The sequence below is a fragment of the Pongo pygmaeus genome, chromosome 1, assembly GCF_028885625.2.
Source record: "Pongo pygmaeus isolate AG05252 chromosome 1, NHGRI_mPonPyg2-v2.0_pri, whole genome shotgun sequence".
In the NCBI taxonomy this organism is placed as follows: domain Eukaryota; kingdom Metazoa; phylum Chordata; class Mammalia; order Primates; family Hominidae; genus Pongo; species Pongo pygmaeus.
The window spans coordinates 77,967,965-77,986,762 of record NC_072373.2 but is presented as its reverse complement, the minus strand read 5'-3'; the positions used below and the strand labels follow the sequence as shown (position 1 = coordinate 77,986,762).

Sequence of the window (18,798 nt, the reverse complement as noted above, 5' to 3'; positions counted from 1 at the left end):
ATATTCACTGTCACCACCAAGTTCCCGGTCACTCCCTTGCATTCATCAGGATCTTTAAAACCTGGCTTACATTTTTCCTCTCCATCCCCAATTCACCTTCAACTCGGAAGTGTTCAGTGTCCATGTAGATATCATGTCCAATGCCTAAAAGCTACTTTTCTTTGAGATCTTTGCTCTCCATTCAGTCCACTCTAGCACCATAGTTTCATGACTTCTGGCTCTTGTTGTCATCAAAAAATGTTTTACTAGGAAATTGTAAACCTTAAAGGGCCTGCAGAATGCTGATCACCCCCTTCATCCTCTTTAGATTTTAATCCAATTGGGAAATTAATGGAAAAGCTCTATTTTGAAGGTTTGAAATTTAGTGTCCACTTCACTGCTGATAGATCTAGGTTGGAAAATGTGCCTGGGCCTTGCTGTGAAAGTGGGAGCCTCCTGTTATTTCCCCTTCCTGCATTAAACCTTAGAGCCCATAAGGTGTATGGGTGAGCAGATATACATCCATCATTAGTTTTTTTATCTATTACTTCAGTTCCACTTGGATTAACTTTGCCACCTGTTGAAACTCCAGGACTGCTAAAATTTACTGCTTATCTTTATTTTCCTTTCCCCCAGGCTTCTGAAGAGCTTGGAGGTAATTGTCTATTTGTGTGAACTGGTGCCACAATATATTCATGGTCTTCTTCTTAGTCCAATTTCAACTGCTGCCCAGTAGTGCTTCAGTGTCTTAGTAATTAGCAGCCTCCTCTGTTCTCCATGATAATGATGTTAAACTTTTAGCACTCTCTTCAAGCCACCTGACTCATCACTTTCATCCTCACTTTCAATGAAGATTTCGCAGAAAAAATAGGGGCCGTAAATGGGCACTATGAAACATTGATTCTTGCCTTCTATCCCTCAAACTTACCTGTATTCATAACCACACCCCCTTCTTATCCTTGTCTCTGCTGAGATAGTATTCCTGATCAAGGGGGTGGGGGGTGGTTTCCTATCTGTACTCTCACCTCCTTAGAGGATGTACTCTTTTTAGCCTTTTATTTCATGAATCATCATCTTCTCCATCACATTTTTAAAAATCAACATATAAATATATCTATGTCTGTCCTAATTTAAAAAGAAACAGTGACAAACACTCACCTGCTGCCCTATTTTTCTCCTCTCATGGTCAGCCTTCTTGGGAAAAAAGTAATTTATGCTTTGCATCTTTACCGTCTCATCTCCAGTTAATTCCTCAACTGAAATTTGGATTCTACCCCACTATTCTATAGAGTTAATTATTGCAAAGATCAGTGAGAATCCTGATTGCCAAGCCTAAAGGACGCTCTTATTCCTGAGACTATATTCCACTCTCTTTATAAAGCTGGCACTCCTCTCTCATGGGTTCTCTTCCCTCTTTCTCTTTATTCCTTCTCTACCTCCTTTGAGCATTCGTCCATTTTTGCTTGCCTCTAAACACTGGGATCCCACAAAGCTTACTCCTGGTTTTATTCTCTTCTTACTATATTTTCTCCTTGACAGATCATGTCTGTGATAGTTCAACTACCACTTAAAATATTGGTGATTCCCAAATCTGTACCTCTAGCTCAAGCCTCTTTATGGAAACTGTCTATAGACTACTGCAACTATTCTCTTTTCTTACTTAAAGCCCTGAACATTACTTTTAAGCCTGAATTATTCCAGTGGCCCCCTAACTGATCTATTTCTAGCCTGGTCACCCTCAAGTTCATCTTTGCCATTGCTGTCAAAGTGATTTTTCTAAAATACAGATATGCCTTTTGCCTATATCATCAAAATTATTCAACGACTCCTCAGAGCCTTGAGAATGAAATTCAGATCATTTAGGGTTGTATTTAGGTTCCCTGTCTGATCTCTGAATACTTCTCCAGCTACATCTTTGGTCCCACCGCTTGCTTCAGCCATTCTAGATGATTTGCACTATCCTCAAAGATTTTTCATGCCTTTGACATTTGCATAAGTGATTCGTTTTGTCTAGAATGTCTAACTTTCCCTCTTGTGTTTACCTGCCATCCCCTCTCATTTTTAGGGAGGCAGCTCAATCATCTTATTTTCCTTAAAATCTTCCTAAAGGGCCTCTGTGAGTCCCTTCCTGGTCTGTCTCCCAACTCCCTTTTTAGTGCTTCTGTTGATACCCTATGTGTATTTATATCATAGCATTTATGATACTGCCTTGAGATTTATTTGTATTTATTTGTTTACATATCTCCTCTTGTTGATTGTAAGCTCCTTTGAAAAAAAGGCACTGTGTTTTTTATCTTCTCTCTAGCCTGTAACACAGTGACCAACTCCACATAGGGGCATTTTATAAATATTTACTAACAATTTAGATGTTCTAAAGTTATCCAGTGGTCAAAAATATGTATACTTGGTTTTAAAATAGTATTTTAGCCATTCCTTTTAAAATGATAAAATTTAGGCAGGTTTTCTTTCAAACATCTATCCTTTTCCTTATGTTGCATTTTGATGTTTTTCATTTTTGGCCTTACTAGGTTATACTTTCAATATCTTTTATTTAAAAACTGGTCTAATTAAAATATTTTGCAAAGCAAAATAATCCTAATTAGAGTTGAGTCTGCTGGGACTTTATTACTTGCCTCATTTTGAACATGAGCCATAGATAAGGTGACTATATAATGTATTGTTTAGTGCAGGACATTTTTGAGACTTAAAGGGGGTGCTATGAATACTTTCACTGGAGTAATAGGAGTAAACAAAGACTGCCCCAGGCAATGTGAAAATAAGTAATTCCAGCTATATTGTAATTATATATATGTATTTCTGTTATAGCATATATACATATATAAACATAAAATACAGTTTTCATTTACAACTCCTCATGTGATGCCTCATGTGTAAAAACCTTAAATGCTTTTTCCTTAAGCTGCATAAATAAACATCAGTGAAAAACATATGGGATTTATGTGTGTTCAAACAACAAAACACAAAGCTAGACTCCTAACCTGGGGAAATACATTTCTTCCCAGATATTTTCTCACTGTTGTTTCTGGGGCACTGGAGGATAAGACAGGAACATTAGAGCTTTATGAGCTATTTGGCTTCATGCCAGGGACATCTCAACTTTGAAATTATTTTGGTGGGCATCTTTTTTCAGCTGCTTTTCTTTACCACCTCCTTCTCCAGTGCATCATCACAGGGTGCTGAAGGTCTTTTCAGGAAGCACTGAGAGGAACATCTTGATTTTTTTTAACCACAGTTTAGCAACTGTGCTATTTACTGGCCTCTTGGGAACCGACATTCTTGGATCATTAGTATACTAATTCATTGATTTTTTTTCTTGTTTAGAAAGAAAAGTTTTGCAAGGAGAAAAAAAATACCTTAGTCAGCTATTAGAAATACAGGGAAAGGGCCAGGTGGCTCATTTCCTGTATTACGAGGTGGCTCATGCCTGTAATCCCATCACTTTGGGAGGCCGAGGCAGATGGATCACCTGAGATCAGGAGTTCGAGACCACCCTGGCCAACATGGTAAAACCCCATCTCTACTAAAAATGCAAAACTTAGCCAGTCATGGTGGGGGGTGCCTATAATCTCAGCTACTTAGGAGGCTGAGGCAGGAGAATTGCTGGAACCTGGGAGGTGGCGGTTGCAGTGAGCTGAGATCGCACCATTGCACTGCAGCCCAGGTGACAACAGCGAGACTCCATTTCCCACCCCCACCCCCCCAATAAAGAAAAAGAAATACAGGGAAAGATTTTCCATTAAGAAGTGCTCTTAGAAGAAATGTCGAATTTTGTGGCTTATTAGGTAAGTAAATATCTAGCTCTGAATACACATAACTAAACAAGTGAATCCAAGTCCTTGCCGTGGCTTACAAGGCCCTACACAATCTTGCCCTCCGCTTTTAATCTCTAAACTCATATCCTCCCCTTTCTCTCCTCCTCCTGGTCCACTCCAGCTGCACTGGATTCCTTGTTTATTTAGCAGGCCAAGGAAACATGTCTGTAGAGCCTTTGCACTTCTCATTCTTAATGTGGGAAATGATCTGCCTCAAGATATCTGCATGGATCAAACCATTGCTTCTTTTAGGCCTCTGCTATTCAAATGCCCCATAAAGCAGAGTCTTTCTCTGACTTTTCTATTTTCAGTTGCATAGCCCTCCCGCAAATACACACACATACACACACCACACATGCACACCATCGTTAATCTACTTACCAAACTTTATTTTTCTTTGCAGTATATATTGCTATTAATATATTAATTATATTATTTATGTCTGCTGTTGTTGTGTTGTTATAAGATAATTAAGGGACCTTGAGAATAAAAGTTCTATGAGAATAAGAACTTGGCTTATTAAGCTCATCGCTCTATTTGCCACCCCTAAAACAGCCTGGTTTTCAACAATGATTATTGAATGAATAATTAAAAAAATGAATTATGTCTCATTGATTCAGCAGGTAATGGTCAGTTTGGCTGAAGTAAGATGAAGGAAAATGGCTTCAAAGCATCATACTATTTAGGACTTTCTTTTAGGTTTATATAGATGTGCTATGGTTTTTATGCTGTATGAAAATACTTGCATTTCACCTCCTCCAATGGTTGCCATCCAGTCAAACTCTGTGCTGTGCTTTGCATATAATACATGTCTAATGTAACAGGCTTTAGTGCCCAGGCTTCAAATCAGACCGGTTATTAAAGTCTGAAACTTTTGTTGGGTATTATAGGAAATTCAGGCCTGGGACTTGGTTTTAATGGGATAGAATCTCAGCTTTTAATCTTCACCTCATTAAAGGATTTGTAATCTTTATAATTGGTTCTTAATTTATAATTTACCATGGTCCCTGATTTTCCTCCCACTTTCTGTTTTGAAGTTTTTTTTCCATTTTAACTGCTCATTAATATGTCTACCAGAGATAAACTTGGGAAGAGAGAGATGAAAATCTGGTTATGATCTTCAGGTGTTGTTTTGCCACCATGTCAACCCACCCTGACTTCCTTTTTGGATGTTTTCTGAATTACTTAAGTAAGAGGCTCTTCTGACTACTCTGCGGCACCCAAGTTTTATTCACTCAAGGTTGGACTTTTTGTTTTTGTTTTTCTACTCTCCTTGTTTCTTAGGTGAGGACCTTTTTGTTTTTATTCCTTAGCATTTCATAAATAACACGAGAGTTCTCTTCATTTCTCTGTTTAAAAGTTTTTCCATCTTATACCTCACCACTTCTCCTGCTATTTGTTGAAAATATTTGAGGTTTCTGGATTAAGGATTTGCGCACCTGGAGAAGGAGGGCTAACACTAGCCCACTTGGTCCCAGTTCACCTAGTTGGGATCTGGCACTCCTTTCCCCTTCCTGGCAACTTCACTTTGACCTTCTTTGACTTCTCATATGCCAGTGTAGAACACCCCATAAGGAACTTTCCCATTAACCCCTGTGCAACTTAGAAAACAGTCACTATTTCTTGATCTCTTTATATTAGAATTGCTTCTCATCTTCAATCAGCTTTGTAAATGTTTCTACAAATACATCTGTTTAAAACATTTTTTTCATAGCAAATGTGTTGTGCGCAGATGATTGTCTTCTCATATCCTGAATAAATCCAACACTATGCTATATAAAAACAAAGGATTGCTAGGGATTTTGTTGGGTTGGGTGGGTGGTTAATTCACAGAAAATGAAATAAAAAAAATTTATGCTTTTATGAGTGCTAAGATTCATTATTTCAATTTGGTTTGTAGCAAGCAGCCAGCATTTAAAGGTTCATAGCTTTTTCGTAAAAGCCCTTATCTTTAGGTCAGCCAAACCAATCAAGTCAAGTGATATGTATAGAAGAAATTTTGTTCTGAATTTACTTTATTTTCTTAGACGGTTACCTAATAACTCCAGTCTTTGCTAGAGTCATCAAACTTGTTCCTCTTGAAGATATGGAAATCTTGCCTGGTCTCTTGACCATTTCGAGAAAAATGTACTAGCATAGCATAGATCTTATGGTCTGATAAACTGTTAATATATTTTGGAAGCGTATAATTTTTGTTTTGTTGGATAGAAATGTCTTCCAAGTGTTTTTTTTTTTCTCTAGGAAAATGTGATCCATACTGAAATTAAATTTTTATATTGAGGTTCCACCAAAATAATTAATCACTACCCTAAATAACACTTATAACATTGGACCTTATTAAAACATGTTTTGCTGCTTTCTCTCAGAACATGTATAACTAAAATATTCTCCTTGAATTAAATATTGAAGGTTTTGATTCCTAAAGTCATGTGTATTGTATTATTTCTCCATTGAATCTTCTTTATTATTTAAGAATACTCAACACAGGCTGGACGTGGTGGTGGGCGCCTATAATTCCAACTACTCAGGAGGCTGAGACAGGAGCATTGCTTGAACCCAGTAGGTGGAGGTTGCAGTGAGCCAAGATGTACCACTGCACTCCAGCCTGGGCAACAGAGCGAGACTCTGTCAAAAAAAAAAAAAAAAAAGAATATTCAATGCAATTTGAACTATAAGCTATTTAGAACTAATTTGCTGTATAATGTATAGCTTTGACTACAAGTTTCACTATTATAATCATCAAATCCTCAGAGGACCTCTCACACCTGGTTTATGCATTTATTTCTTCATATTTCCCCTTGGTTTTTAAAAAATATTTATCTTGTATGACTATTTATCTGTATAGGCAACCTGCCACTCAAGACTATGTGGTTTCTAATATCAGGTGTTATGACATAAACTGAGCATGGAGCTGGACTGTAGCAGTTGCACGATGAATGGCTGATGTGACATAAATTTAGGAATGTAATTATTATAACTAACAGCAAATCCTTAATCCCTTGACTCTCTATAAACCAATTTATAGGTTATTTAATTAATCATTAGAGGAATAAAGGCCTAAAGATGACATCTTCTAGATCAATATTATTTAGGCATACATACTTAATATTCTGATTACTTTGACAAATAAGAACTCCTATATTCTTACAACTGTAGGCTTTTAATTTGACATTCAAATTAAATAAGTGCAAAAGTGATTGACAATTATAATGGTATAAATGATTGAGGAAATGGTGATTGCACATTAAATAAGAGACATAGAAGAGAGGTGAGGGATTGAATTGAGCAATCAAAGTTAAGTATGTTTTAAAGCTAAGTAAAGGGTGACACAAACTGAGCAGGGCACAGTTTGAATGAGATCATGAAATAAGCTCATTATGAGATTAAATGAGATAATGAAATGAGTGGTAGAAAGCCTAATCAGAAATCATTTTAAATGTCAGTAGGACTTTTTTTTTTAACCTCTGTGTGTATGTATCTTAAGAATTGGGACTAGTTGTATATTTGGGACTATTTATATATATTTATATATTTTATATTTGAAAGCCAGCAGTTAAAACCAAGATTTTGACTCTTATACTCCCACAATCAGTTCAATATCAACCAGCTAGTAACCAAACCAGTTGTTTCATTAATGCCATTCAGTGATGCCTAGATCTTACATTGCTTAGTGTCTCTTCAAGGTTTTTCCTCCATTGTCTCCATAATGGTAGTTCTTCTAGTGTGTTCTCTGTTTCTTTTGTTCCACTTAGAATTTAGCCTTATTGACTTCAAGTTGTCTCAATTGTAGGTACAAAATTGTGGCTCTTACATATTCCTTTTCTGGTAGAATTGAGCCCATGGGCAGTAAGCTTGGAAAGATCAGGAGACACACACATGCACACAAATCAATGCTCCTGCCAAGGCCAGTAGATTGGAGGCATTCTTAGATGTCTCTACTTCATGGGATATTCTTGTCATTTTGGCCTTTCCCTGACTTAATGATGGCCATATACTGGCCTGGGGTCCTTCAGCTGTCAAGTGTTTAGTTTCTGAATAAATATTTATATTGCCACTATTTGATGGTTTTAAAAATAACTTTCTGCTGTAATCTATTTGCTAAATGTTGTTAAAGGCATCCCACTCTTCCTTGGTAGACCTCGATTGCTTGCGTAGTTACTTCTCTGAGGCAATGTGATTCTATAATAGTGTGGCTGTCATTGAATAGCTTGGGAAGCTGTCTGAGTGCAGGGGGAATTGATTGTCTTGGTAGCCTAGGGCAGGCTAATTGTTGGTGTGAGATACACCACTCAGGTTTGCACTAGTCAAGAAGGACTAGAATTCATCAGCTATCTCTTCCACTCTGAAGGCTTTTATAAGCCTCACAAAAAATAACTTGTAGGACTTTCCGAGAGTCAAGAGGGGTTCTGGTATAATAGAGCTTTTTCTGGAGAATGTTTCCAAAATGGGAAGTATGAGCTCCATTTGTATCTTGCAGTAATTCATGAAATAAGCCCCCAGGTGAGCGTGCGTCTCAGGATTCAGATAAGAGGGTGAGAAATCGAGGACCTCATAGAGACACTGGTGATGATTTTTGAGGTAACCAAAGCAGTCAGGTTTCTATGTTTTTATGATGTTATGAACATAATCTATATCCACTGTAGAAATATTTGGAAAATGTAGATAAATAAAAGTATGCATAATTCAAAGAGTTATTGCTATTAACACTTTATAGTATCTGTGCAAATCTTTTTCTATGCACAGAGAGTAGACTTGCAGCAACGGAAGATTTAACGTATATGAGATCTCGTGATTATGATGGTTTCACGAAGTACTGCAGTTTATTAACTTGCTAAGAAACTAATATATATTGTGCATGCTAGGTAATGTGCACAGTGATCCCAGGTGACCATACAGAAGCCCCACTTCAGGGAGGCCTAGATCTAACTCCTTACGAGTTTGGAGAAATATTGCATGCTATAATATTACTCATGAATGTTGGTATTTGTAAGATTGGGCTATATCCTTGAAAAATGTCAAGGGTATATGGTGATGTGTGACTCTGTGTGTGTGTGTGTGTGTGCATGTGTGTGTGGATGTGTCTTAGTCCATTTTCTGTAGTTTATAACAAAATACCTGAAACTGGGTATACAGAAAAGGAATTTATTTCTTTATACAGAAAAGGAATTTATACAGAAAAGGAATTTATTTCTTTATACAGAAAAGGAATTTATACAGAAAAGGTGTTTATTTCTTACAGTTATGGAAGCTGAGGAGTCCAGTGTTGAGGGTCTGCCTCTGGTAAGGGCCTTCTTGCTGGTACAGGGTATCAATCATATTGTAAGGGCACTGAGTGTGGTAGCATGCTAGCTCAGGTCACTAGTCCTCTTCTTATAAAGCTACCAGTCCCACTTCCATAACCTGTTAATCCATTAGTCCATGAATGGATTAATCCACTCATGATGGCAGAGCCTTCATGACCCAATCACCTCTTAAAAGCCCCACTTGTCAATATAGCCACATTGGGGATTGAATTTTAACATGAATTTGGAGGAAAGAAATATCCAAACCAAAATATTATGCTTGTGCATAATCACATTATATATTTAGTAGCCTAATTTTCTTCAATTAGTGTTGTAAATACTTTACCATGTCATTAGCTATTATTAAAACTGTGATTCAAAATAGCTACATTACATCACGTAAGTGGATCTACCTTCATTTATTTAACATCATCGGGTACTAGGTAGTTTATAGTTTATCTTATCGTTGCTTTTCCAACTAATGCTGTGATGAATGTCCTTATCATTGTAATTCAGAATTCTGTGAGGTTATTAGGTTGAGATCTCTCTCTCTCTGTCTCTGTGTGTTTTGTGTGTGTGTGTGTGTGTGTGTGCACGCACATGCACGTGCAAGACTTTTGATACATAATGTCAAATTGCTTTCCAGAAAGATTTCTCTTGTTGACACCCCTCAGCAAGTTTAAATTGTGCTAATCTCAGTATACCCTCACCTGTAGTAAGTCTTATAAAAAAACATAGCAATTTGCCAACATAATAGTTATTTCTTTTCTTTGCATTAGATCACTTGTACAGTTTGTTTTTCCTTCTGCTTATTGACTATTAAATCTTTTACGAATTAAATCATATTCTTTGCCTATTTTATTGAGCTATCTATTAATCTTATTAATTTGCAAGCACTTTAAAAATCATCATTGGAATTAATATTTTGCCTGTCATAAGTCATAAATGTGCCCACTTTTCTCCATTTCCATTGCTGTCATCCCAGTAGAAGCCACCATTATTTCCATTCCATCTGAATTGCTTCAGTAGCCTAAATTCCTAATAGAATTGCAAGGATCTGCTTGATGTGGCCCCTCTCTACTTTTCTAGCTTTGTCTCAGGATCATACTCCTCAATTTCTGCACTGACTTTCTTTTACTTTTATCGCCACTAATTGCCCCCACTTCCACCATGCCTTCACACATGTTCCTGTTCCTGGTAAGCTTCATCTTCTCCACGGCCATTCTCACACACCTTTGCCTGTCTAAGTCTTCCTTCTGGATTAGGGCTCCTTAAACATTTTCATAGCATCCCATTCTCTTTCTTCCTTATATTGAAAACAACTGTAATTAAGGTATTCACTTTTGCAAACTATGTTTTGAACAATTACCTGCATAATTTAGATGGGGTTAAGTGATTGACATACACAATTTCCATAGTTTTGCAAAAAAAAAATGTAGATATACACATATATTTTCTATGGGGAGAATTTAAAAAGTTAAAGGAGTCTCCTTGTGCTTCATGGGATGAATCATCCTCGAAGAGTAATGGACAAGACCATGGGCTCTGGAGTCCTAGGACTTAGGTTGGAATCCTGAACCCACCATTTTTGAGCTGTTTAGTCATGGGCATGAGTTACTTAACCTCTCTGTGCTTCACTTTTCTCCTCTATTAAATGGGGTTGGCCGGGCGTGGCGGCTCACACCTGTAATCCCAGCACTTTGGGAGACCAAGGCAGGTGGATCACCTGATGTCAGAAGTTAGAGACCAGCCTGGCCAACATGGTCAAACCCCGTCTTTACTAAAAATACAAAAATTAGCTGAGCTTGGTGGCACGTGCCTGTAATCCCAGCTACTCGGGAGGCTGAGACAGGAGAATCGCTTGAACCCAGGAGGTGGAGGTTGCAGTGAGCTGAGATCGCACCATTGCACTCCAGCCTGGGTGACAAGAGCGAAACTCTGTCTCAAAAAAAAATAAATAAATAAAATAAAAAAGAAATGAGGTTAATAATTACATCTGTCTTTTCTGATTGCTGTGAATATTGAAGGAGGTAATTCATGAAGTTCTTAGTGCCTGGCACATGGTAGACACTATATAAAATGTTAGTCATTATCCTTTTCTTTGTCCTGTTTTCCGACTTCTTCATCTTTGAATTTTATTAAGTGCCAACTCACCAGGAGCACAGTGCTAGATGGTATCTAGGGTTCTGCTTTCTTTCTAAGGAATTGCTCTGCTGGTTTTGAAGTGTTTCCTCAACATAACAAGATTACTTCTGATGATAGTTTGTGAAGCCTCTCCCATCACCTTGACATTCTTCTTTAGGAGTTGATGGTATTTCATTTTTGCTTCCAGAATGGCAATGAATATCTTCTGTAAAATAACACAATTTATCTCTGCTTCTTTTTTGGTAGTGTAACTTATTGAGTATTAATACTCAGATCTGCTTTTCTTGACAGCTGGCAAACTTCCCCAGACTCTGCGAGGAAACGGAAAGGATTGTTGCTAACCACATTCGTGAGCGAGAAGGGAAGACAAAGGACCAGGTAAAAAGAGGTCTTCCCTGGAGGGCAGGGAGATCGTGGGAGATCGAAGGTCTCTGCGAAGTTGTCTGGTAGTTCCCAACTGTAAGCCTGTCGCTTAAAAGGAAAAAAAATAGTGGAACACAACTACATTATGTTTATTTTTACTTATTTATGAATTATACATGTACTATATTCATATCTTATTTATGTTAAAAATATGAGAAAATAAAAAGACTTCATTCAGAAGAATGAGATGCAAAAGCAGTAACAGGAGTTTCATTATTATTTTTTCTCAATGCTCCATGGATCATGCATACATCCTTCTTTGAAAACCACTAATCCGGAAACATACCACATTTTCTCTTTAAGACAGAGGTTCTTAACTTTTAATGGGCCCACAGATGGACTCCAGAAGATTCACAAACTCCTAAAACATTATGCAAAATGCTCAGTGTTTTTATTTTTTTCTGAGGAGAGAGTGGACCTAGATTTTCATCAGCTTATTCATACAACCTATGATTGAAAAAAAATTGAGAACTACTCTTTTAAACCTTTCTATTTTGTGAATGTATGTGGTTTGTAAGGAGTGACCCTGAAATTGTTTTCTAATCCTAGCTTTGTGATTTGCAAAGATTATTTTCAAGTGAGGATAATTCATTTAAAAAAGTAAAGGACTACATGGAAAGAATAAAAATCTTCTTAGGTTTAAATGGGTTTTTCTTAGTTATTTATAAAACATTATAACAGGAAATACAAAGGGTTTTACATACCCTTGAATTCCATGACACAGCTGCACGTGTGATGTTGTGGAGAGAACACTGGACTTAGGCCATGTGCTTGCCACAAAATAACATCATGTTCTTGTGTAAATCACTTCTTTGGGCTGTTGTTTTCTCATGTACAGCATTAATATATTGGTCTATATGCTCTCTGAAAGCCTGTGTAAGTTAGTATTACAGGATTTTGTGGTTCTCAGATGAGTGGGAAGGAGGTAAGGGAGAAATGGGGAAAAGGAAGAAGACAAAATAAAAGAGAGAGGAACAAACCACAGGGAGAGACACACACAGCATACAGAGTGTGCGTGGGGAAGAGGAGCGGGTGGAGGAGAAAGGAGAAAAGGAAGGATAGAGGGATGGAGACCCAGCAGATTGGGACATTCGTGAGTGATTCCAGTAACCACCTTTTCTCTGCTTGAGCTGTGGATTCATTGTCACTACTTTTTATCATTGTGTTTTGAAAGTTAATTAATCACCATTTATAGTTTTCACTTGTTTATCAACTTTCACACTCTTGGATAGCTGCAACAGCCAAAAGAGGAGAAAACAGGCTTTGTGCTTCAGTTGAGATGAACAAATCAGTATTAACTCCTGAGTCAGTGAAATCAAGTCTAGAGTCAGATATGGAGCCCCAGGGCCAGAGGTTCTCCCTAACGTCTAATGGCTTGGCCCCTCCTGGGCTGAGAAAACTTAAGTTCTTAAGAATCAGCTGTACTCCTGAACTTAAGTAAATAAGCTAACTGTTTTAATTTAGTGTCTTTCATCTATAGTGTTCAAATGATAATAAATCCTACTTAACTCTTTAGGATCCGCTGTCAAAATAATATTGGAGAAAATATATGATAATTATTTAAAGCATTTTAAATATTTGTAATCATATCTATGTCAGTTGTTAGCTTCTTCATATTTCACAGTTTTTGTTTTAGTAAAATGGGATGTTCAAACTTCACAATGTTGTTAAGATTGCGGGCTCTGGGCTCAGACTACCTGACTTTGAATTTAAGCTCTGTTGTTAACATTTTGTGTAACTTGTGACAAGTTATTTGACATCTTTACACTTCAATTTTCTCATCTTAAAGTGAAACAATAGTGGTAGTTAACTCACAGACATTTTGTGAGGATGGAAAGAAGTAATCAAAATACAAGGCCAGGTGTAGTGGCTCACACCTGTAATCCCAGCATTTTGGGAGGCTGAGGCAGGCAGATTGCTTGAGGTCAGGAGTTCGAGAGCAGGCTGGGAAACATGGTGAAACCCTGTATCTACAAAACATTAAACAATTAGCTGGGCATGGTGGCCTGCACTACCAGTAGTCCCAGCTACTCAGAGGCTGAGGTGGAAGGATCATGTGAGCCTGGGAGGTTTAGGCTGCAGTGAGCTATGGTCACACCACTGCACTCCAGCCTGGGTGACAGAGCAAGACCCTGCATATATATATCTTAGTTCTTAATTTTAGTTGTTTTTGTTGTTATTCCCAAAGAGCTATGGCACATGGTAGATTCGAGGAAGAATTGCCTTTGCTGATTTCAAGGGAAATTGTTTTCAATCTGCAACTCAGTTACAGTGGTTAATTTATTCCCCAAGTAGGACATAAGGGATGGAGCAGGCATCTCCCTACTAAGTCACAGTCTCAGGTGGTGTGGTCCAACAGTTATCAAGTGCCTGTCAAAGCTGGTAGTAGTCACCTCTAATATGGACTTGTGTGGCATAGCAGAAACATGCCTGGTTTTGGTAGTGTGGACATGTCATTTCGGATAGATCTCACATTTGAATTCTTGACTTTGTGCTGCCTGGGACCATGTGGTACTTTTATAGTATCCAGTTAGACAGAGTGACCCATATCCCCAGGCCTCCGTGCCTGAACAGCTCTGGGGCATTCTTGCAGTTTTATTTCTTTCTTTAAAAAGTAGAGTTACTACCAACTTCTGCTCTGGAAGCTTTGTGGGAAAAAAACCTTCAAAATTAAAAATATGGAAAGCCATAAATCTGTCTGTAGCTTTTTCTTAAACAAAGGTTTTTTGGATGTCTGAGTGTGCCAGCTGTTAGTCTTGGTGCTTCCACACATGTCATTGCATGTTGAAGCGGTGGGCTTTCTGGGAAACTACTGCTACCAGGAGTAGCTTTACTTTGCTTCAACTAAATATTCAATAACTGTGGGTGAAAAAGGCAGTGAGAAACTCTGAGAAAGTGAAAAAATAAGAAAAAAAATGGATTATTTTTCTTTTCATCCCCCACATGCGACCTGGCTTTTTTCCTAGAGTGAACACAGACTCCCAATTTCCAGGAATATAATGAGAACAGCCATAGCTTTTATTTTTTTTCCACTTTTTTTCCTGTACTACAGTCCAAGTTAATGTGTGTGAACGTCCAAAAGATATTCATGACAGCCTTTGGCGATGTTGAGAATTATGTAGATATTTTGCTCCTTATAGTGGCAACAACTTATTTGTGTTCAAATATTACAGTTTATTGGTACAAACTTTTGGCCAAATGGATTTGGAGTATACAATTTAACTGAATCTGGCTTTATTGTTGGGAGAAGAGAGGCAAAACTACAACTAATCCAATAATGATCATGCTTCCTAATGTTTCAGTTTTCTTCAAGATATGAAACAAAACTCTGACTGTATGAATTTTTTTCATACAAGTATGATGTTATTGACCCAATAGCCCCCATGCCTTGACTTTATTTTTGGTAATGGGAGTAGATTTGGAGTGATCTTTTAAATCTTTTTTTGACAGGTCCCCTTGTGACTCTCAGCAAGATTTGGTCAGATGACTGGTTGAGATTAGCCACAAAAACAAAGCCTCCAAGCCTATAGCACTGGGTACTGAGTACAAAACAAGTGACCACATACTAATTATGTATATGAATATGTGAGAATAAATCACTCCCTGGAAAGTTAACTGTTCTTGGCCAGGCACAGTGGCTCATGCCTGTAATCCCAGCACTTTGGGAGGCCAAGGTGGGTGGATCACCTGAGGTCAGGAGTTCAAGACCAGCCTGGCCAACACGGTGAAATCCCATCTCTACAAAAGTACAAAAATTAACTGGGCATGATGGCAGGTGCCTGTAATCCCAGCTACTTGGGAGGCTGAGGCAGAAGAATTGTTTGAACCCAGGAGGCGGAGGTTGCAGTGAGCTGAGATTGCACCATTGCACTCCAGCCTGGGCAATAGAGTAAGACTTGTCTGAAAAAACAACAACAACAAAAAAGAGAGTTAACTGTTCTTCAAGCCTGGTAGATAGTTACATAAATAAGGCTGCAAATGTTTATTGGGCACCTATTATGTGTCTCATGCTAGGCTCTAAGTTCTAAGGATAAAATGGTGAACAAGATAAACACAATCCCAGCTTCTATGGAGTGTACAGTCTTGCAGAGAAGAGAAACATTAAACAAAAAAAATAATTAATTACATTTGTAGTAAATGCCACAAATAAGTATAGGGTGCTATATAGATATGCATGCACATACACGCACATACACAAACACACATATATGTATATATAGTGTATATATACATGTACATATATCTATGTATGTATATATGTGTGTATATATACATGTACACATATACATACATACATATATGTATATATGCTTATATGTATATACATACATATAAGTATATGCATGTACATATATGAACATATATATGCATATATGTACATATTTGAACATATATATGCATATATGTACATATGTGTATGTAGCACCCCATATTTTATAGAATACATAATTTTACGTATACATAATTTTATGTATGTATATAATTATGGCACATAGACTATTTGAGAGTAATAGTACAATCCAACCTGGTCTTGGTTGGGTAGGGGATAAGGATCATGGATGGCTTTCTTAAGGAAGTACCCACTGGGGAGCATTATGTAGAATATGTCTATGAACTGTTGCCATGAGGACTCTGATGTGTTCAAATGCTACCTTCAATGAAGGGAGGCAGCAAACAAATATTCACAATAGTCACCAAAATTTATCCAACAAAGTTGAAGAGCGGAGCTCTGGAGATATTCAGGCAGAGATCTGTAAGCACCGTATTTCTCCCTTTTAGCAAATCTCAGCATCTTGAAAAGAGACAGGATTCAGTTGGGAGAACACAAGGAAACGTAGAAAGAGGAAGTCAATTTTGAATATCTCTGGTATAATACCTTATTTTTTGTAGGTTCTGATTGCTCCACTTCTCTCTTGTTTTCTCTCAGCCTCCTTGTCTCCCCATTGAATACTATTTTTCACAGAGGGACCTCCCAAGTCTCTGACCTAGAGATTATAAGTATCTTATATTTAGAATATTTTCATGTTGCCTGGGACATGTATCCAGTTTACTCCATCACAAATCTTCATTTAATTCTCATGATGTTTCAGGCACTGTTCTAGGCACTGGAGATGTAGCAGTGGATACAACAGATGAGGTCTATATAAGAAGTATGTAAAAACTTGCCATGTTAGCTAGTGTTAGTGTTACAAAAGAAAATAAGGCAGGGTAACACAATAGAGAGTAACCAGAGTGCTAGTTTAAATAGAATGGGCAGGAAGATCCCTCTGATGAGTGATATTCTAGCAGAGATGTGACATTATTATTATTATTATTTAAATTTATTATACTTTAAGTTCTGGGATACATGTGCAGAACGTGCAGGTTTGTTACATAGGTATACACGCGCCATGGTGGTTTGCTGCACCTATCAACCTGTTATCTATATTAGGTATTTCTCCTAATGCTATCCCTTCCCTAGCCCCCCACCCCTACAACAGGCCCTGGTGTGTGATGCTCCCTTCCCTGCGTCCATGTGTTCTCATTGTTCAACTCCCACTTATGAGTGAGAACATGCAGTATTTGGTTTTCTGTCCTTGTGATATTTTGCTGAGAATGATGGTTTCCAGCTTCATCCATGTTCCTGCAAAGGACATGAACTCATCCTTTTTTATGGCTACATAGTATTCCTTGGTGTACACATTTTCTTTATCCAGTGTATCATTGATGGCATTTTGGTTGGTTCCAAGTCTTTGCTATTGTGAACAGTGGTGCGATAAACATGTGTGTACATGTGTCTTTGTAGTAGAATGATTTATAATCCTTTGGGTATATACCCAGTAATGGGATTGCTGCGTCAAATGGTATTGCTGCGTCAAATGGTATTGCTGGTTCTAGGTCATTGAGGAATCGCCACACTGTCTTCCACAATGGTTGAACTAATTTACACTCCCATGAATAGTGTAAAAGCATTCCTATTTCTCCATATCCTCTCCAACATCTGTTGTTTCCTGACTTTTTAATGACTTCTATTCTAACTGGCATGAGATGGTGTCTCCTCATTGTGGTTTTGATTTGTGTTTCTCTAATGACCAGTGATGATGACCTTTTTTTCATATGTTTGTTGGCTGCATAAATGTCTTCTTTTGAGAAATGTCTGTTCATATCCTTCGCCCACTTTTTGATGTGTTTTTTTTTTCTTGTAAATTTGTATACATTCTTTGTAAATTCTGGATATTAGCCCTTTGTCAGATGGGTAGATTGCAAAAATTTTCTCCCATTCTATAGGTTGCCTGTTCACTCTGATGATAGTTTCTTTTGCTGTGCAGAAGCTCTTTAGTTTAATTAGATCCCATTTGTCAATTTTGGCTTTTGTTGCCATTGCTTTTGGTGTTTTAGTCATGAAGTCTTTCTCCATGCCTATGTCCTGAATGGTATTGCCTAGGTTTCCTTCTACGGTTTTTATGCTTTTAGGTCTTATGTTTAAGTCTTTAATCCATCTTGAGTTAATTTTTGTATAAGGTGTAAGGAAGGGGTCCAGTTTCAGTCTTCTGCATATGGCTAGCCAGTTTTCCCAACACCATTTATTAAATAGGGAATCCTTTCCCCATTGCTTTTTTTTGGTCAGATTTGTCAAAGATCAGATGGTTGTAGATGTGTGGCATTATTACTTTGGGCAGTATTGCCGTTTTCTCAATATTGATTCTTCCTGTCCATGAGCAAGGAATGTTTTTTCCAGTTGTTTGTGTCCTCTTTTATTTCCTTGAGCAGTGGTTTGTAGTTCTCTTTGAAGAGGTCCTTCACATCCCTTATAAGTTGTATTCCCAGATATTTTATTCTCTTTGTAGAAATTGCAAATGGGAGTTCACTCATGATTTGGCTTTCTGTTTGTCTATTATTGGTGTATAGGAATGCTTGTGATTTTTGCACATTGATTTTGTATACTGAGACTTTGCTGAAGTTGCTTATCAGCTTAAGGAGATTTCCGGCTGAGACGATGGGGTTTTCTAAATATACAATCATGTCATCTGCAAAAAGAGACAATTTAACTTCCTCTCTTTTTATTTGAATATCCTTTATTTCTTTCTCTTGCCTGATTGCCCTGGCCAAAACTTCCAATATTATGTTGAATAGGAATGGCGAGAGAGGGAATCCTT

The 18,798-nt window shown here is 37.6% G+C and overlaps 1 protein-coding gene across 13 annotated transcripts in view; it reads left to right on the top strand.

The window, feature by feature from the left end:
- Positions 1-18,798, top strand: part of DNM3 (dynamin 3) — a 575,478-nt gene that overhangs the window by 213,708 nt on the left and 342,972 nt on the right. For all 13 annotated transcript variants that reach the window (XM_054456210.2, XM_054456187.1, XM_063648645.1 and 10 more), the window contains one exon: positions 11,531-11,617. In XM_054456210.2, coding sequence (XP_054312185.1) covers positions 11,531-11,617 — 87 coding nt within the window. The remainder of the gene's footprint in view (positions 1-11,530; positions 11,618-18,798) is intronic.